The 20,146-nt window shown below is 29.8% G+C and overlaps 9 protein-coding genes across 9 annotated transcripts, besides 4 other annotated features; 5 read left to right on the top strand and 4 right to left on the bottom strand.

Annotated features, from left to right (window-relative positions):
• Nucleotides 1–49: 49 nt before the first annotated feature.
• Nucleotides 50–940, bottom strand: CMU_040060 (Ras family protein; the record flags this gene model as incomplete). Its single annotated transcript, XM_002139250.1, has 3 exons — nucleotides 50–148; nucleotides 214–736; nucleotides 795–940. The coding sequence occupies 3 exons, from the start codon at nucleotides 938–940 to the stop codon at nucleotides 50–52; spliced, it is 768 nt and encodes a 255-aa protein (XP_002139286.1).
• A 745-nt stretch (nucleotides 941–1,685) lies between these two features.
• On the top strand, nucleotides 1,686–5,969 carry CMU_040050 (uncharacterized protein; the record flags this gene model as incomplete). Its single annotated transcript, XM_002139249.1, has 1 exon — nucleotides 1,686–5,969. The coding sequence occupies one exon, from the start codon at nucleotides 1,686–1,688 to the stop codon at nucleotides 5,967–5,969; it is 4,284 nt and encodes a 1,427-aa protein (XP_002139285.1).
• Nucleotides 5,970–6,836: 867 nt separating this feature from the next.
• CMU_040040 (Isy1-like splicing family protein) lies at nucleotides 6,837–7,582 on the top strand (the record flags this gene model as incomplete). The annotated part of the gene is made up of 2 exons (XM_002139248.1): nucleotides 6,837–6,982; nucleotides 7,060–7,582. The coding sequence occupies 2 exons, from the start codon at nucleotides 6,837–6,839 to the stop codon at nucleotides 7,580–7,582; spliced, it is 669 nt and encodes a 222-aa protein (XP_002139284.1).
• A 671-nt stretch (nucleotides 7,583–8,253) lies between these two features.
• On the top strand, nucleotides 8,254–10,428 carry CMU_040030 (uncharacterized protein; the record flags this gene model as incomplete). Its single annotated transcript, XM_002139247.1, has 1 exon — nucleotides 8,254–10,428. One exon carries the CDS (start codon nucleotides 8,254–8,256, stop codon nucleotides 10,426–10,428), a length of 2,175 nt encoding a protein of 724 aa, XP_002139283.1.
• A 1,829-nt stretch (nucleotides 10,429–12,257) lies between these two features.
• Nucleotides 12,258–12,298: a sequence feature (AT_rich).
• Nucleotides 12,299–12,320: 22 nt separating this feature from the next.
• CMU_040020 (SNARE domain-containing protein) lies at nucleotides 12,321–12,956 on the top strand (the record flags this gene model as incomplete). The annotated part of the gene is made up of 1 exon (XM_002139246.1): nucleotides 12,321–12,956. The coding sequence occupies one exon, from the start codon at nucleotides 12,321–12,323 to the stop codon at nucleotides 12,954–12,956; it is 636 nt and encodes a 211-aa protein (XP_002139282.1).
• Nucleotides 12,957–13,062: 106 nt separating this feature from the next.
• CMU_040010 (proteasome subunit alpha type 5, putative) lies at nucleotides 13,063–14,116 on the bottom strand. The gene is made up of 2 exons (XM_002139245.1): nucleotides 13,920–14,116; nucleotides 13,063–13,840 (listed from the first exon to the last, which is right to left on the bottom strand). The coding sequence occupies exons 1-2, from the start codon at nucleotides 14,013–14,015 to the stop codon at nucleotides 13,169–13,171; spliced, it is 768 nt and encodes a 255-aa protein (XP_002139281.1). The 5' UTR covers nucleotides 14,016–14,116; the 3' UTR covers nucleotides 13,063–13,168.
• A 617-nt stretch (nucleotides 14,117–14,733) lies between these two features.
• CMU_040000 (uncharacterized protein) lies at nucleotides 14,734–15,651 on the top strand (the record flags this gene model as incomplete). The annotated part of the gene is made up of 1 exon (XM_002139244.1): nucleotides 14,734–15,651. One exon carries the CDS (start codon nucleotides 14,734–14,736, stop codon nucleotides 15,649–15,651), a length of 918 nt encoding a protein of 305 aa, XP_002139280.1.
• Nucleotides 15,652–15,755: 104 nt separating this feature from the next.
• On the bottom strand, nucleotides 15,756–17,729 carry CMU_039990 (uncharacterized protein; the record flags this gene model as incomplete). The annotated part of the gene is made up of 1 exon (XM_002139243.1): nucleotides 15,756–17,729. The coding sequence occupies one exon, from the start codon at nucleotides 17,727–17,729 to the stop codon at nucleotides 15,756–15,758; it is 1,974 nt and encodes a 657-aa protein (XP_002139279.1).
• A 280-nt stretch (nucleotides 17,730–18,009) lies between these two features.
• CMU_039980 (N-acetylglucosaminyl transferase component family protein) lies at nucleotides 18,010–19,977 on the bottom strand (the record flags this gene model as incomplete). Its single annotated transcript, XM_002139242.1, has 1 exon — nucleotides 18,010–19,977. The coding sequence occupies one exon, from the start codon at nucleotides 19,975–19,977 to the stop codon at nucleotides 18,010–18,012; it is 1,968 nt and encodes a 655-aa protein (XP_002139278.1).
• Nucleotides 18,415–18,455: a sequence feature (AT_rich).
• Nucleotides 18,987–19,007: a sequence feature (AT_rich).
• Nucleotides 19,084–19,116: a sequence feature (AT_rich).
• Nucleotides 19,978–20,146: the final 169 nt, after the last annotated feature.

Below are 20,146 nucleotides of genomic sequence, written 5' to 3'. Positions count from 1 at the left end.
TTCAGATTCGGAGCTTGAAGACTGCAGGAATTAACTAATTAATATTACTCTAAACAATGACAATAATATAAGGACTCACCAAATATCTGAGATCTATTTGCCAAAGAGAAGCGTTTGCATATATTAAATATAACATATCTCTGAACATCTGAAAATTATAAAGGGTGTAATATGAGCAATGTATAGCTGTATTTACTTGTGTAAAAAACTTACATGGTTGATGTTTTTGTTTGTGAGAGCTGAAACTTTCCAGAGTCGAACAAACATTTTACTCGCAAAATTTTCAATCTGTACTATGTTTTTTTCAACTACACTCTTTTCAATATTTAAGTCAAATTTATTGGCACATAAAAATACAACTGGTTTTATAAATGACTCTGTTGATTCTATAAGATTTTGGAATTTTTGATACAGAAATTCAATGGAATGAAGTGATTCTGAATCATTAATATCGAATACAAGTATAAAACCCATTCGACCTTGGCTGAGTGCTTGATATTTTTGCCCAGCAAACATTGGCACTTTAGGTGGATCCCATATTGAAAAGGGTAGGATATCCTTATATTTCGCAGGGATTGATAAATCTCTCCTATTCATATTGAAATAATGACTTATAAACTTTTCGTCTAAATAAGAGACGTTAATTCCAGGAAGATCCTCAATTTCAACACAAATAGAAGTTGGATCACCAATTTCTGAACCATCTGGAGGTAGTCTAATAGTACGATAATACAATCTTCATATTAAAAAAGTGTTGAGATTATGTTTATTTTTAGAAGAAGAAGCAAACTTACTGAGGAAGCGGCGAAGAGCATGAGCCTCCTGTGTATTGATTATTTACGAAAGTATCTGCGATTGTTGACTTTCCAGAATTGTATGGTCCAATCAGTGTTATACGTATCAACGGAAATGTCTGATATTGAGGCTTAAGTTTTGACATTTCATACTAATTTAAACTTTTACAATAATGTGTCCAGTGGAAGTAGACACTATTGAATAAGCGAGGGAACTTGAAATATACAAGGCACTTAGTAATACTAATTCACAAGAATGAGATATTAGAGTATATAAAGATCTAATTTCTACTTTTTCTAATATTTGAGAGTGGCTTTAGCAAACTATATATATTTTCATATATTATGTGACTAAATTTGGTTTACTCTTTGGGTTAAATATTAAGTATAATAGAACATAGACAGAGAAATGTAATAGAAAGTCGTATAGATACCTATAAATATGTAAATTACAATTTCATTGAGAAATGAGCAAGTTTTAGATAAAAGTTAAGTATTCAGCTTATCCACTTTCAAAAGTATCTAAAATTTACCCTGCACCCATCCCGGTTTTTTTCCATGGGTGTCGTTTTGGCGCCTACTTTACTTGCAGGAATGATATAAACTTGAATTTAAGCTTTCAAATACATAAAGGAGGGTAAGATAAGTAGAAGGTTGTATATATATCCCAGAAAAAGCTTAATAGAGATATATTATTGGTTTTTTGGGACATCTCTCGTTTGAAAGAGACTTTCTAAACTTTTTGGGTTGCGTGCAGAAGAATAGGGCCTGAGGAAATAACACAAGGATTTTGAATTAAACTACTTGTATGTTCTCAAACATACAAAGTGGTATATTTTCATATGAGATAAAAGTATAAGTACTGAGTTTGCGAATTAAAGATAATCAACCATGGTAAAGAGCCGTATGACAGCAATTGATATATGTGCTATGGTTCACTCCATAGCAAAAGATTTGAAGGGCCAAAAATTGGTAAATATATATGATATAAATCATAGAACATACTTACTGAAATTTGGTGGGGAAGGAAAGTTATTTTTATTGATTGAGGCAGGTATTAGGTTTCATACAACTCACTGGAAGAGGGGATCCCAACAAACTATGAATTCTTCTTCGGTTGTGAGTATTTCATATTTCAATAATAAATTAAGAAGGTATTTAAGGGGCAGGAAATTAGTTGATATGGCACAAATGGATTTAGATAGGATTGTTAAGTTAACTTTCGGATTTGGTGAAAATATATTTCATTTGATTTTGGAGTTCTTTGTAGCAGGTAACATTATCTTGACAGATAACAACTACAATATTTTAGTTATTCTTAGAGATAATGGTAATCTATCCATTGGTAAACGCTATAACTGGGAAAATAGTATTGACATTGATTGTTCTCATGCTGTATTTCCTTCTATACTTAGATCTCCAGCTCCGGATATAGATGTAGATCAAGCACCTTGGATGATCCAGTGGTTGGATGAAAGCTATTTAGAGGATCAATTAAACATTATGATAAAAGAGGCAGAAGCAGGATCTGAAGAGAAACAATTACAAATTTCAAGAGGATCTACAAATAAACGAAGTAAACAGGGAAATGATACTATTCCAAGTAATCAACCTAGTGGAATTACTTCACAAGTATTATTAGGGAAGATCTTAAGGTTTTGCCATCCTATTATGTTACAGCAATTATTAGAGAAGTATGGTTTAGATAAAGATCAACTGGTAACTTCTTCATCTATTAGAGATATTTCTAAGAAGTTTATTAAATGTATTAAGGACGCTAAGTATTTACTTGGAATACTTTGTAATTCAGAAGTATTGGGCATAATGACTCTCTGTTTAACCTCAAGAGATCAGATGAAGGAAGGTGATTTAATATTGAGAGATTTGCAGCAAGTTGAAACTCACGTTTCTTCAGAATGTAAAGCAAAAGCTGAGCAAGACAAAACTGAGCCATTATACATCTCTTTTTCTCCTTATGTAAAAGATCATGAATGGATATATTCAGTTCAGGCACTACCTAAAGATGGCTTAATAGTAAATCGTTTTACGTCAAAATTTAGTGATTGTGTAGATGAATTTTATAGCTCGATTGATATTAATAAGGAGACAAAGGAGATTCAACAAGAAGAGAAAGCAATAAATAGTAAGATTGATAAATTACGTATAGATCAAGAAAGAAGACTCAAAGAACTTGTTGAAGAGAAAGAGGCGTGCATAAAGAGGGCTAATTTTATGGAGTGTTGTGAACTATTACTTGAGAAGATATTGCTTCTGACACGACATTTGATAGCTACTGGTGCTCAGTGGAAAGATATATGCAATGAGGTTAGACAACAGCGGAAAATTGGTCATCCCATTGCAAAGTATATAAAGTCTTTGGATTTGGAACATGATAGAGTAGTAGTTTACTTTGGAGCGGATGAATTTCCTGAAGATTTTGATTACAGTCGATATGGATATGGAGAGTCAAATAGTAAGCTAAAAAGTCAAGAAGGAATTGAGATTTATTTAAATATATCAAAATCAATGCAGGCAAATATACGATCTGAGTATGAAGAGAGTAAGCATATATCAGCTAAACTTGAAAGGACAAAGAGTGCTTATAAACGAGCTCTTAACAAAGTTACTAAAACAGTAAATAGAAATACTGAAAAGTTAACTGGACCTTTAAATACAGGAGTAAATAGAATCCACAAGATTAGACAGAGTTATTGGTTTGAGAAATTTCATTGGTTTATATCTTCAGATGGCTTTCTTGTGATTGGTGGAAATGATTCAAGTCAGAATGAGCTTTTGTATCGTCGTTATTTAGAGAAAAATGATCGCTATATTCATGCTGACACTCATGGTGCAACAACTTGCATTGTAAAGAATCCCAAGAATCTTGCCGATATCCCAATGAATACCTTATGTGAAGCAGGGCAAATGAGTATTTGCTACAGTAGATCTTGGGCAAATAAGACTGTTATTTCAGCTTGGTGGGTTTATCCAGATCAAGTTAGTAAAACTGCTCCTAGTGGTGAGTACTTAACTACAGGTAGTTTTGTAATTAGAGGCAAAAAAAACTTTTTACCTCCTTTGAAACTTGAAATGGGCATTGCACTCGTATTTGTCAAGACTAAGAAACAAGCTGAGAAAGAGGAATTGTCAGATTTGGAAGACATAAGTTCCAAATTTGAGGATAGTACTTATAGTGAGACTGTGGATACTGAAATAAAAGTGAACTTAAATTCTAATATATCCGATAAATCACATGTAAATTCTGATAATGATTTAAGCAGCAAATTTAATCAGCCATATAATTGTCCATCAGAATTAGCTACTAGTAACAGACGTTCAAGTAATTCTACTGGAGTTCATGTTCACTTTTCAGCTGGAGATATAAGTGATGTAATACCTCCTTTAGAGATACCACATCGTGTTCAATTTGATGAATTGCCCCCTGAGTTGTTACTTTCAAAGCCATTTGATCCCTTATCAATTGATGAATCAACTAGTAATGGTAATACAACAGAAAATATAATGGAAAACTTATCTGAGATCTTGACTAGTACAGTAATTAAAGAGGATGATGATCAGATATCTGAAGTTGGTAATAATTTAAGTGATGAAATAAAATCATCTACAGATAGTTCAAAATGTGAATCCACTCTTAGAATCCATCAACAGTCACCCAGATTTTCATTAACACCACCTAGAATGTCTAGCAGAAGATCTTCTGTAGATGAAGGTCCTCCACCTTTAGGATTTTCTGAATCAACTTTACCAACACCAGCTGATTTACTATCCCATCGTGTAAAATTTCCAGCGGCTTCCTCATCTTCTGAAGAAATGATGGATACAATGAAAATAGATCCCAATGTATCAGATATAGCTCATGGTGAAACTAAAAATTTGGGATCTTCATTATCTATGGACTCATCTGATGAAAGTTTTGAGAACTCTGCAATTTGGCTAAAGAACTTAGATTCATCACCTTCACCATCTGCAAATCGCAAAGTTAATTGCTATTTTGAAGGGATTGACTCACATTCTGAATTTTATAATAAATTAAGAGAGAATTATCGTCGCCGTTCAATTGATGGTGGTCCAACTCCTAGAGGTTTTATTCCTGATCATGTTCCGAATGCTCGTGAATTGCTTCAAAAGATCAGATTTGACCCTATAGATTTGGAATTAGAAAATTTGGCCCATATGCGTGAAAGAGGAAGATTTATATCAGATGCAGTACCCTATCTACCTGAGGAGTTTCAACGGATGATTATGATTTCTCAACAGAAGACCTCTAAAAAACACAGATTTACAGTAGACACTAATTTTGAATTAGATAAAAAAGTTGATGTGAAAAGTTTTCTTGAAGATATAAATGATGAAAGGGCTCATTTAAATGACCTATATTCGTATAAGAAAGATGATAAATTACAAGATATAAATTTAAATATCTCAAGTAAATCTGTTAATGGAAAAATTGAACTGAAGATGCCAAATATATCATCAAGAGGTAGATCAATAGAATCAGGGAATAATCAAAGTACAAATCAAAAACTTTCACGAAGAAAAAAATTTAAACTAAAAAAGATGGCACTTAAATATGGAGAACAAGATGAACAAGAAAGGAAATTAAGGATGGTTTTAACTGGTAGTAAAGATATGAAACTTGCTTACTCATCTAAATCCCCGACTGTTGAGTCTAAAGAACCTAGTTCCAGTATAGATATTCCAAAGCCATTACATATAACACAACAAGAGAAGAAGAAGAAAGAACAAGAAAGATTAGAGCGAATTTACAAGGAAAGGAATGTTGACAATACTATTGAGAACCGTGAGTTTGAGAATATTCGAGAATGTTTATTAAAATCAAATAGAGTTGATATAGACCCAAATTTAATTGCAATTATTCCAATATGTGCTCCATATTCTTGTGTTAGAGATTATGAATATATTGTTAAGTTGACTCCTGGTGGTAACTTGAAGAGATCTAAAGCTGCTCAGGATATAATTCATCACTTTCTACATCAAAGCTTTAAAGAAAAGGATTCTAAGCCTAATTCATATGAATTTATTAGGATACTTAAGGTAGATGATATTATCAAAAGATTGATGAATCCTGTAAAGCTTCATTTTTCTTCTGAAAAAAGAGGCCAAGAACCAAATCAATCAAAGGCATTTAATTAAGAACATAATTATTCATCTGGATGAGATTCAGTTGATATCTTTGGTATACTTCTCATGATTGTAAGTTACTCTAATCATATTATAGATTATCTAGAACTGTCTTTAAGTTACAAGCCACTTCAACTTAGTTCATTTATTTTTATTAGCTTGAAGTATTAGACTATTAATACGGCGATAATCAGATCAATTAATATTGCAAATTTCTATATTTGGTTCAATTAATTCTTTATTATTAATTGTTCATTTTTAATATCCAGATAGATCATTGATACTTTGGTAGTCCTCTTATCAATAGCCCCTTTATGATCAAGTATTGAAATATCTGCCAAAGTTATTTTGTTTTAATTAAAATCTTAATTATATTGTTCAGTTTCTTGCAATGTTAGATATGTACATTTAATACTTTTGTAGTTCTAAATTCAGACAAACTGAACATAATTTAGCAAACAAAGGAAGTAATTATTACTGGCATTTATGAATTCCCTTGATAGATTAGCTAGTTATATTACTTGATGCTGAAAATATTCCGAAGTTTCATTCCTAAATTTACAAAAGTATACTTAGCATGTTTATATTATGAAATATCTATTTATTTTATCTAAAAAGAATTAACACAATAGAGGATGATTGGTGTTTAAATACTTAGGGATTTCCAAAATTTATTTCCTTAGAAGTGTTGTTAGACTACTAGTTATCTTTCATTGCACCTGAAGAAATAATAGACGAGTTAGTCCCAGGTACTTGTGCGTGGAATCACTTGAGCGGCAATATTGCTCATTGAAGTGAGCTTTTTCTACTATTGTAACTATTCTTCACTAAAAAAAAGGACCGAAATAAGTTTTACATAGAGATCTAAAATAGATTAATATGGCTCGAAATGCTGAAAAGGCATGTTCGATGCTGAATAGATGGCTAGCAGTAAAGGAGGGAATTATAAAAGGTTTTTCTCCTGTAGATACTGATAGACCACGAAATTCTCAAGTAATTACCACTGTAAGAGAATGTGAAAGAATGTAAGTTAGAATTTGATATTACACCCTGGATTTATTTTACTTTTCTTATTTATAATATATTGTTTATTTTCATCTAGACGAAGTCTGGTAATGAATGATATATCAAGAAAGGTTATAGAGATAAAAAATGAAAACTTGACAGATGAAAGTAAAATTAGAGAATTGAATGATGAAATTAACACTTTGCTTAAAGAGAAATATAAGTGGGAATGTAGAATTGTAGAGTTGGGTGGACCTGAGCATCGTATTAGGTATAATCAATATATTGAATCTTTAGGTGGGATTTCTATTCCAAATTCGACGTATAAATACTTTGGTAGGGCAAAGGCTCTTTATGAATCACAATATTATGTAACTGAGAGTGATCTTAAGATGAAATCCTCTCTTCCAAGTTCGATGCCCTATCAATACTATGGACTCTTTAATAATGATGAAGAGGTAATGACTTCTATAGAACGAGAGAAGGAAAAAGAACTTGTAATGCAAATGAATTTACATAAAACTTCTAGACTAGATATCTCTATAGATGAAGGTTCTAGAAGGGATATTTTGAAACTCATTGAAAAACGGAAGGAAGAATTAGATCATATTACAGAATAGCACTACAAATAAGATCCCCACATCTTTATGGTTAAGTTTTATGTAGTATAGTGATATGATAGGCTATATAGTTAATTATAAACATTATATATTAGATATAAGTGACTCAGCTATTCCAAATATATGAATTTAGAATACAACTTCATGGATATGTTACTTAATTCAAGTGCATCTACAAAATATAAATATTTATATACATATTGCTTACTAAGTTACTATTTGTTTTTTTCTTATTTTTTGTTAGAATCGTTCCAATTTGGATAAAAAGAAAAAAAGGTCACATTTTAACATTTGTATATATTGCGCTATAATCTATTTGTGGGGTGGCGCACTTTGGCATGTATTGACATTTGACTAGACCGCTGGAATGGGTCTAGCAGTAATTTGCATGAGCTTATAAAATAGGCAGAGCTCTCATAATAGAAAAGTTTTAGGTATTCCAAGGCTTCTAAATAAAGTCTTAGTAAATTTTAATATTTACTATTGCTTTTTAATAAATTGAAGCTAAATATTATTTAGAATTGAGTATATCTTTAGTAATAAATACAACTAAAGAAATTTAGATTCCAGAGTTTCTATGATATTTCAAGCTAAGAAAAATAAAAATTAAGTCTAATAAAATTCATATATAACTTATATAAGGTAATAAAATAGAGTGGTAATAAATTAGAATGTTTGGTAGTAACCAAGAAAGTGGAATATCAGTATCGCAGAATTTGGTAAATAAAGCAAGTAGGTTAAGTAGCTGTAATATAAACCCAAAAAGTGTGAATAGTCAAAGTTTACTTTATAATTATGTTTATGGTAGTTCAATCAATAAGGATCTTATAGCTACAAGTAACTTACTTTTTAATGGAAGTAATACCAATAATGATGTTTGGGTAAGTTCTACCGAAAAGGATACAGTAATGGAATTTAATAGAGCTAGAGAGGTGTGGGTAACTATTCCAATAGTTTTCCCAAGTGCAAGTATTCATAATATTACAAGCGTTGGAAATAGAGATTTTGGAGAAAGCATTGGTGGTAGCTTGTGCTTTTCACCTGAGCAAATAAATGAATCACGTTTATTTTCCTCAATACAAGGTTTAGCTGATATTGGGGCATCTTTCTTTCAATTAATATTAGCTAAAATTCACAATATAAGATGTGAGGATGAGATTGAAATTATTCAACAAGAATTTAGAAAACTATTTAATTATCAAAATATAAATAAAGCTGTAATATCTTTGAAACCTGTTGGATGGAGAAAACGTAACAACGTAGAATTTCAGTTGACTATACCACTAATTAATAACAATGAATATGAATGCCAGAGAACTAAAGAACAAACATATTTTTATAATGCATTATTGGTGGCTGAAAACAAGTCTGAAAAACAAGAGATCCTATATTGTCTAAACAATATTTTGAATATATTTATAAACTCAATTCAGCAGATGGTACCAACTCTTGAAATATCTAAGATAACAAATCTATATGATTTTGATTACTTTGAGATTACGATTCGTTTGCAGGATATGCCTTCTTATGTTGCATCTGAAGGGGAAGATTTAGACAGAACTGGTATTTCAAATCCTACTAACTGTAATAAATATTCTGAAAAAACAAGCTTAATACCTTCTATATGCTTTGGTGATATTAGACTGATAAATCCATATGATATACAGACAGATTCTAGATTTCCCTGTGGAATGTTCAAGACATTTGCTCTAGTGAGAAATGAAACAGTACTTTATTTAGCTGATTCACTTGTTGAAACTTATATTCCTCTTATATATAACCGTAAGCAGCATAACAGCTTTTACCAATTTAGTATAGACAATAAAAAAGATGACATGAATATCAATTTAATTACAAGTTATGGTCAATTTATTAATAAGACTTTAACTCCAAAATTAACATATAGCCAAAGTATAACAGAAAATGATACTATAACTCCTCATTCAATAGATGTGGTTTCTAGTCCTATAAGTTGTGTACCTCTACAGCAATCATTTTCATTATCAAACAATAATTCAATATCTCAATCTCGGAAAAAAAAAAATTATGTAACTCCTCCCACGACAAAGTTTCCATCCACCAAGCCCTCAATGACTCCATTTACATCTGCATCTTTTATTTCATATTCAGCTACTGATTTAGATTCATCTCCATGGATTTCTAGTGACAACACAGTACTCTCTTCATCATCAGTTCCTTACTATTCAAATTTGGAGACACAGCAATTGCTTCCACCTAGAATATCTACTCTAAATACTTTACCAAATGAAGAATTCTTTAATACAAAATCTACAAATAATTCTGTTAATTGTTGGATATCAAAATATGAAGAATTCCAGAATCATCACATTTTAAAAATGCTTGATGAAGATGAAAACTGTCACCAGGAATCTATATTGAGTGAAAACTTTGACTTTATAAATAAAAATAATAGATCATTTGTTAACAATCAATATAGTTTTAATAATCAATACAGAGAAAAAAAAGATATTAAGAAAATTGGTAGTATTAATGAGGAAGTAAGTGAAGAAGATATTATAGCATTGAAGTGTTTTTCTTTAGCTGATAAAGTAGATGTTAAAAATAAATCACAAAATATATTTACAGAAATTGAACAGAAAAATTATGACATATTATCAAATATACCTGTTTATACCAATTTACACAAAGGTGCTCACCAGGATAACAAGTTAGCTAAGAAAAATCTTGAAGTTTGGGGCTTGAATTTTCTTGATGATTCCAATTTATCAATTTCAAACTCATCATTATTTGTGGAGTCATCAAATTACTCAGGTTTACTTTCACACGGATATCATGAACGGCAATCAAACCCTATTTGGATATAATATTTAGTAATTGCAAATATGTAAATCTGTTATATGTTTTATGAATCCTAAAAACTAAAAAGAAGTTTAAATTATCACTAAGTTGCAAAATTCCTTTATATTCAATAAGGTAAATTTCACAATAATTTCATTATTTGGGTTTATAATACTTGCAATTATTTACTTCTTAGTATTGGTAATGAGGCAAATATTCATATAATAGTTCCAATTTAATACTATCTTTGACTTATTTCTTTATTTTTACATTTGGTAAACAATAAGGAATTTGCAAAATCAATATTCATAAAACAGCTGTGGAAACTTAAAAAGTTCATTATTGGAATTCTCAACTAAATATAAAATATAAGGTAAAAAAAAATTGTAATAAACAATAACAACAGTTATGCATTTGTATTATAAGTAATCAATGCTACAATAATTATTTGAACTTCTGAGGATTACTTCAATCCTGTTTTGTGAAATTAAAAAAGTAGAAATATTATCAACTTTTATATGAATATGAATTAGCTTAAAAATGGGAAAGTTATTAAAAAAGTTCGAGTTTCATTTGGATGAATACCCTAGTTGCGAAAATCGATTGCATTTCTTTTTTATCTCATTTATTACAATCGACTTTATTAAATTCAGATGAAAAGAACTCTTAATAATTGTTAATACACTGAGTTTATTATTTAAAAGTTTTAGGACAAAAAAATAAACTATTAAAGTAAAGACCATTTAATCTTGTCAACTTTATCTTATTTATCAAGACAATATATTAACAATTATAAAGGTGATCTCGATTATAGTGCAATGTAATATAGATAAAGTTTAAATCTAGATATTAACACATTTAAATATATACATTAAAGATCTCTGATTAAGCTTCTACAAATAGAATTTGATATTTTGAAAATGAAACTTCATTTATAATTTGTCAATTCTGGGTCATGGTTATTTGTGGCTTTGGTAAATAGCTAAATTTAGTAAATTTTATGTGAAAAAAGATGTTAATTTCTTCTTAGCATGGGGTTTAGAATAAGTGATAACATCTGAGCAAATAGTATAAGAGAATTGAAAATAACTATACTTCTGTAAAACTTTCAGCCATTTTCGGTCAGTTTTCACTATATCTTCGAAAACAATAGATATTAAGACCTAATTTAGAAAAAAAAATTTCTAAGTATACTTAATAGCTTAATAATGTATATAAATGAATCTAATATTTGAAAGTGAAAAGTGAAGTTATACTAAAAGAATGTCAAAGCAGTTATTATAATATCGGACACTTAAAATATACTTGACAAATTAAATATTAAACTCTAAAACTACAGACAATTAATAGTAACTTCAAGGATTTATTTAGTAAATTCTGAGAATTTGCAATATTCATTTATTGATAAAGTTAAGTAGATCATTGATTGCGCACTTATTACATCTAATGATCAAGCAAAGAAGTGAAACTATAGCGCAAATATCATACAAGTGGTTTTTTTAATAATATAGTTCCAGTTATATATCTTTAAATTCTAGAGTTTTTTTAGCTATTAAAAGTAAGATCTATATTATGCTAAAAATCCATTAATCCCTTGTAGAAAAACTACAATAAACTATAATCAGCTTCTACAAACAGTTTTATTTAAAGACAGCAAAGTTTATTGCAATAATAAATATCAACTACTAGCTTAATTTAAACACCTTTAGGGAAGGCTTTCTATATATTTTTGATATTTACAGTGTTTTTTCAGAGACTAAGCATAGAGTACTTGTAACTTGGGGTTTGGTCGAATTTTTCTGGCAGAACACGTTTAGAGGAGAGTACTTCCAATATTTACTAGTTAAAGAAATCCAATATATTTTTTAAAATATTAAGTATATATTTTATTTTTTACTTAGTGATATTTCCTAGTAGAATGAGTAATCAAACAATTATAGAAGAAGAAACAAAGGCTAAAGAACATAAACTGTGTGAATTACAAGATCAGTGTCAAAAAAGTGTGAGGAATACTCTTAAGATTGCTGCAAGTGCAAATGAAATATCTAGAAATAGTGCAACAAAACTTAACGAGCAAACAGAACAACTTCACCGCATAAAGAATGATATGGAAACCATTAAGGACAACTTAGATAAAACTGATGATGTAATATTTTCGTTACAACATCCCATACTAGCATGGTTTAAAGAACTCTTTAGTCACAAAGATAGTGAGCTACAAAAGTGTAGTCAGGATAAAAAGAGTGCTCAAACAAAATATGATCATGAACACTTTCCTATTAATGGTAATCAAATAGGGAATGATATAGATGGTAAAGATAGGGTATTAAGAAAAAAGTGTAAAGGTACTGACGATAACTTCGAGAGTTCTATCAACAAGGACCTAGATAATATTGAAGATTTATTAAAAGAGATGCATGGGAGAGCTTTAAACATGAACTTAGAACTCAAAAAACAAACTGAAGTTATTGAAGATATTAACAATAATGTAGATGCAAATTATACAAAGATGAAAGATCAACGTAAAAAACTAGGGGAGATTATCAAAAAATGAGAAAAATCGTGGTTTCCCCACCTCATAAATTGACAAAATTAGTGTAATATTCTCAATTTACTTATTAACTAATTGATATATCTTTAGTTTGTAATTATTAAAGTTTGACTATAAAATTATTTATTTTAGCTAAAATCAGGCTTGTTTTATCTCTATCAAATTTAATCATTCCCTTATTCTTCATAAGTTTCATTTCTAATAATCCATATAAGTTAAGACAACTGAGCTGGAGTTATATGAGTAGGGGGAGGAAGTCTATCTAAAATTTCTTGTATACTAGTATCCCTGTAAATATTAAATTTACCATTAGTAACAGAAGCCATCTCAACATTTGTAGAGTTAATTTTGTCCTCCATTACTTGTCTTAAAACTATGAGAGCTAAATTTTCTGCCTCTTTTAAAGTCATATTTGAATGGTATTGTTCAATCAGCATAGACTCAGCACCTTCTTGAGCTGTCCCAATTGATGCAGCAGTAAATTGAGTATATGTGCCAGATGGATCTGTTACCCAAAGAGTTGATTTTCCATCCTTATCTGCACCTGCTATAATTAAGGCTACACCAAAAGGTCGAGACATAGTCTTCTTCTTGCCCTTTTCTTTGATATCTGAAAAATCTAATGCTAAGTCACTAATTGTTTGTACTACAGATTCTACTGGCATCTGCTCATCATATGTAAAGAAGTAGTTTTGAGCTTCCACTCTGGCATGATCAATCATAGTTTTTGCATCTGCAACCAGACCACTCATACAGCAACCAACATGAGTATCTATATCCATAATCTTCTCAACTGAGCTGGGTTCTAATAAAGTCGATGTGATACGTCGTTCACTTGCAAGTACAACACCCTCTTCTGTCTTTATCCCAACTGCTGTAGAACCCAACTAAAAGGAACAAGAAAATTTAGTTATAAGATATTTCAGATAATTTGAAGTGCATATTATTCACAAGCAAATAACTTACCTTCATAGCAGCCATTGCGTACTCTACCTGGAAAAGTCGTCCTTCAGGAGAAAATGTATTAACTCCACGATCATATTCACTCCTAAAAGCATACATATCTTTATTCAAGGATAATTTAAAAGCTGTTATAAATTAAATTTCTTCGATTTCCCCTAGACGTAATACTTTCATTACACTAAAAACTCTGTTTCCCCTCAACACCGCTATATAATCAGATTTTGACTTTAATGAATGGGTCTTTACTTGTTAATGTCCACTCTGGGAATAAAAAAAGTTTTCAACAAATAGTAGAGAAATGTGTTTCTCATCTTAAAAAGGTATGTTAGAATATACTATCTCATATACTACCCTAATTTTAAAATAAGAACAAGTTTGCTCACTTTTTTATATCAGGATGAGGCAAATAAGTCAATAACAATTAGGGGGAAATTCCCTATCATATCTAGAGCTATATCTATTGCAGAAGCAGTGAAAACTCAAGTTCCAAATATGGCCCAATATACTAAAATTAACAACTTGGACGTATGTGGCGCTGGCGGTTTTTGTATATAAATAATTAACTTTTCTTTTTCTTTAGGATAAAAGTAAAAATAGAAGAAGAAATATAGAAATCACAATAGACTTAGTTAAACAATACTAGATGATAAAGGTAGGAAAATAGGGAAATTCTAGGATAGAGGATAGGGTTAGGATTTTTATAAGCGGAGTCTGTAATATAAAGTAACATATAGGTGGAGTATTTTAAATAATTTTAAGTACTTTTTAGCTTTTGGATATTAAATCTTAATTACAGGATTTAGTTTATGGCACTTTGATGGCATCTTCATCACCAAGGAGCAAGATTACAATTACTCCTATCAGGAAATCTACATGTCAGGTGAGTCCTGCGAACACCACAACAAAGAAGCGAAGATTAACACAGAATATAACACTAAGTGATGAGGAGTTAGGTGAATTTCGAACAAAACTATGTACTGACCATATTAAATCGAAATGCTTGGATCCAGATACATGTTTCTATTCTCACTGCAGTGCCTGGCAAAGAAGAAACCCATACAAGTACAAATACTCATCAGTTAAATGCCCTGATATAGACTTTCTTAGAAAAGGAATTAAAGGTAGGATGTCTTTAACATGTCGATGTAGAAAAGGAAGAATATGCCCATATGCTCATACAAAGGAAGAAGAGCTATATCATCCAGATACTTACAAAACAAAAATTTGCAATTCCTATCCTGATTGTAAGAGATACTATTGTCCTTTTTCCCATGGTGAAGATGATATAAGAAACATTATAAGTCAAGATTATAATACAAGTTGGGGAGTTACAAGCGAAGTAGAAACTAGTGATGATCCCACAGATGTAAAATTACCAGAAGACATATTTAATGTTGAACTAACTCTAAACCACATAAATAATGATAATAGTGAAAAAATTGAAATTTTAACAGTATTAATTGAGTGCCAAAAATCTGTACTTGATGGGGATTATTTAAATGCTTTCTTATTAACTCAGAAGCTTGCAAATACTTTTAAAAAGATAAATCAATCTATGGGTTCCTCTAATAATAGATCTATATTATTTTACCCATATTTACACTTCAATAGTAATTTATATGATTTTCAAGATGAAAATATTGATAAGTTACCAAATATATTGAATGAAATATTAAAACCTTCGCAGTTATCAATCAATGTGCAAGAAACTCTCGAAAAACTTAAATTAGAATGATGAATTTGCAAAATTATAATTTTTAATAAGAGCAATGTCTAGTATTTTAAATATTATTACTAATATATCTGAAATAATTACTTGATATAGTCTGATACATAACATTAATACTTTCTGGTTTTTTTATTCGATAATAGCGTGAATGAGTCTTTGACTTCATCAGGAATCATATTTAAATCAGATTTCTTTTCTTGATTAGTATTATCCAGTAATTTTGGAGTATTATCCCTCTTAATTTTCTGTTTACGTTTTTCTTTAAGTAAAGTCTCATTAAAATTTGTAGGTTTATATAAAGGATTTGTTGGATCAATTGCAAAGTCAGGGTTGGTAAATATCTCAGAAACTCTAGGATCATGGATACTTCCTGAAAATCCAATTTGGATAGATTCACTAGTTGCAACTTTTATAAGATTTTGTCTCTTCTTAGACTTTACTTTTTTATCAGACTTTTCAAGTAGACGTAGATTTTTCATATCGAAGTGCCTATCTTCATCATCGTCATTTATATTATTACCTTTATTATATAGTATATTCGAATTACTATCTATAATTTGATTTTTATTTACATCTAATTCACCATCCATATGTCGAATATTTAATGATCCTTGTTCTCTTTGAAGTCTTTGCTCTCTAATTTTTTCCCTAACTTGTAATTTTCTTTCTTTTCTCTTTTGTTTTTTCTTCTTTAAATATGTTTGCCAAGGAGTCAATGTCTCAACATTATCTTTACATATTGTTTCATCCTCCCATTTCTGTGTACCTTTAGTTATTAAGTCTATTGCTAAATCCTCTAATTGTGGTTTAAATTCTATTTCTAGAATATCACTACACTTACTTTTTTGTCTCATATTTTTCTTCATTTCATATATTGAAGGATCATATTCATCATTATCTTTAGAATTTGTATTGCTATCAAATAAATTTTGCACATCACCCAGTAGTAAATGCCTTATTTCATCAAGATTCTCTTCTAAATCACCACCTAATCCTGCTTTACTAATATTCTTAGTTTCATCATATTCATTTTCACTTTCAATATCTGATGCTAGATAAGCATCAAAATCGTTACTTAATAATTCCTCAGGAGTAAATTTCTTTCTTAAAAATTTAACTCTCTCAAGAGGTGTATCATCCCATATTAATAAGGGTTTAGAGTGTTTCAGTGCTGACCTAAAACAATCTGGTGGTTTATATTTAGTAGGAATACATGATGAAACACTTATTGGAGGATATGGAAATTCGATCAAATCATCTGGAACAAAACGTACATCTAAAGAATCTATGCAAAAATCCGCCTCCATACCATCCAATTCATTAGCCAGTTTAATAGCAGAATTTACGTCTGCGCACTCAATAACTGCATAATAATATAATGACTTTTCAACTTGATATCTTCTAATAGCTTCTAAATCCTCTTCCTCACCTGAATCTACATCTTTCTGTCTTGTTGATTGTATTGTAGGACCATGGACCTCCTCATATTCCATTCTTTCCTTTCCAAAATTAGAAGGATATATACTAACCCTAATTAATTTATTATTTGTATTGCCTACAGATAATACTTTTGATGGAGATAAGAAACTTGACAGAACTACATATATATCATCTGCATTAATGTTATCCCAATCCAAGCCCATAAGTGAAAGTCTGCTTGTAGCATCTCCTTCTGATATTCCTATCCTATAGATTGGATTATTTTCCCATATGGGATCCTTAAAAGTACACTTTTCTTCCTTATATGTTTGTGAGTCATCATCGTCACTTTCTTCATTCCATTCAAAAGGTTCTTCAGAGTCTAAAGAACTTTCTTCTCCTTGAGTACTTTTCTCACTCTCTCCAACTTCATAAAATTTGTGCATATCCTCGTCTATCTTCTTCTTTGATTTTTTCCTACCAAATGGATCAATTGGGGTAGATATACTGAATTCATCATCAGTGAATATTTTACTAAAACGTTTGTCAATCTTAATCTTGCGATCTTTCATTCTCATTTGTTTAAAACGAGGATCTGATTTTGCATTAAAACGTTCATATACTTGAGGCCTTACATTGGCCAAGCTATCTACTTCCTCACTCATCTTCCTCTTTCCAAATTCCTTTACAGAGAACTAGCCCTATAAAATCAAAATTAGACCACTATCTATGTTTACCGCTCTATATGCCGCGTATATATGGGTTATAAAACTAAGTCGAGGAAAGGACCGGTTCTAGCGCATCTATTTAATTACATTAAAAAACAATAGCTTAACTCTTCCTGCATGCAGAAATTACATAATACCACTGTTTGTATGAAAAATTACGTGTTTTTTTTATTTTATTAGATATTTATAGGCCCTGACACTCTATATCACTACATATCTAAAAGGTTGAATTGGTTGTATTCACTAACTTAATAAACAAATCTACAAAGACATTAAATGGTATCTCACTATATAAGCTGTTACATATAAATTTACTAGTATGACAGACAGAGTAATCAAACCCTTTATACTCAAAAGGATTATAAGAACCAAGAATATATAAAATCTGCCCAGTAAAAATATACTTGAGTAAATGAGATATATTTAGCTTATTTTGGATATCACTACACATTTCCAAGAAAAAAAATTTGAAAACTGGTGATGTAGGTGGATACTTCGTAAAAAAAGTAAGGACTATTTGATTTTTATAGTTACTACCTATACTTTTCAAGTATAATCCTGAATTAAAATGATCTGGATATATAAAGTACATTGTTGTAAGGAAATATGGAAAATGACTTGCTATATAAATTATCATATAGAATAATATATTTATTAAAAATACAGGTACCCAAATAAATAAGAAATTAACATAAAATATTGCAACTGTTGGATATAAAAATATTGAAATAGTGAATAAGATTGTACCAAAGAGTAACTGTTCTATATTATTAATTGTAGAGTCAACACGATTTCTAAGAATATTCCATTTTTTACCACGAAATAGATGATAGAAAGTTGAAATCGCCTGTATATTTATGCAGTGAAGCTTTGAAAAAAGAACATATATGTAGTGCAAGATGAATATATATATGTTGAATATATCCCAAACAAAAGATATAGCAATAGAAAATCCACCAACTGCTGACAAAAGTTTTAAAAAAAAGAAAATTAATTCAATATCAGAGAATATATAGTTAGTTATACTTTTCCATAGTTGGAATGCTTCAAACAGTAAGCTTATTAAAAATGAGCTTAAATCTTTGTTAAGTCGGAGTTCAGATGAGGCCAACCAATTAAATTGTAAGTAAATAGCATCATTGTACAAAAAATAATAAACCTTACTTATAAATTGAAGTATTTGCATTGAAAATGAATTAATAATATATATTAAAAGTACCCCAAATATATGATCAATAATAATGGAAGTTATTGTAGAATACAACAGTACTTTTATAGCATCATAATTGTGATTAAAATTATCATAATTAATAATTAAAATATTGTAAAGAACTATCCACTGACTTTGCGTATTAAACTTATAAGCTATTCCTTTGAGAGTCATTGATAAATTTTTATTTGTGAATGGATAACAATTTCTGAATTTTGACCCAAATATCAATAAAGAGTACGGAATAAATGAAGTTATAGTTATCCAAAAAATGAAAAAAACTTTAAAAATTGGAAATTGGAAGTCATTTTTGTGCAGATTATTTCTTGATTGGTACTGCTTTTCAAAATAAGTATTGGTACTCCTAGTCATTTGATATTTATAATAATCAAAAAGACTTAAATCCTTATCAGAAACTTTATTTTCTAAAATGTTACTATTTTGTTTCAGACTATCTAGATTTCCCTTTTGTTTTAATTGGTTTATTGCATTATACAAATCTTTGTGAGCTATTTCAAACGATTTGACAAAATTCGTCAGCATTGAAAATTTATATGAATAAACAATAATTTTAATAGATTGGGGTGATATATCTCTATCAATAAATTTAGATATATCAGTAACTGATACTAAATCTTCTGAATTTGTAGCATCCAATTTGATGTTTAAAAGAAGTAGTATATTACTGCAAAGTAAGGATGAAGCTCTTATGTAATCATAAGAATAGTCAGAGAACTCAGTACCATTTATATCCAGTGTAAATATACCTAATATCACCAGGTTATTACTCCACTTGTCAGTACTTATATGATTAATAGAGGAAATTACCTTTATGGATAGAACTACTTCAGAGTTATTCCATATATCATAGTAACCAAGTAGTATACCAGTTTTATAACATAAGCTTCTAATCTTATATATCAGTTCCACATCAAATAATAGAGATATTTTAGTTTGACACTTTATTATGGTCATAAAGTACTCGTACTCATAAGTATGCTCAAAAACAAAGTACCAATTATACAATCCCAGCACGTTCAAATATAGAAAGTAGGAGCGCCTTATATTAGATAGCTTGTAACATACAAGTCGGAAAGTGACTGAAGTTGTTTAAATATTAAAGTAGATACTTTATTTATGTCCA

The sequence above is a fragment of the Cryptosporidium muris genome, genomic scaffold (genome assembly GCF_000006515.1).
Source record: "Cryptosporidium muris RN66 scf_1106632373453 genomic scaffold, whole genome shotgun sequence".
In the NCBI taxonomy this organism is placed as follows: domain Eukaryota; phylum Apicomplexa; class Conoidasida; order Eucoccidiorida; family Cryptosporidiidae; genus Cryptosporidium; species Cryptosporidium muris.
The sequence above is the reverse complement of the archived record's forward strand: the minus strand, read 5'-3'. Positions and strand labels throughout refer to the sequence as shown.

Excerpts from the sequence above, each read along its gene's own strand:
- CMU_040010 (XM_002139245.1), bottom strand. The coding sequence starts at position 14,015 with ATGTATGCTTTTAGGAGTGAATATGATCGTGGAGTTAATACATTTTCT. Across the intron at positions 13,841-13,919 it reads ACGCAATGGCTGCTATGAAG|TTGGGTTCTACAGCAGTTGG; the intron begins GTAAGTTATTTG and ends TGTTCCTTTTAG.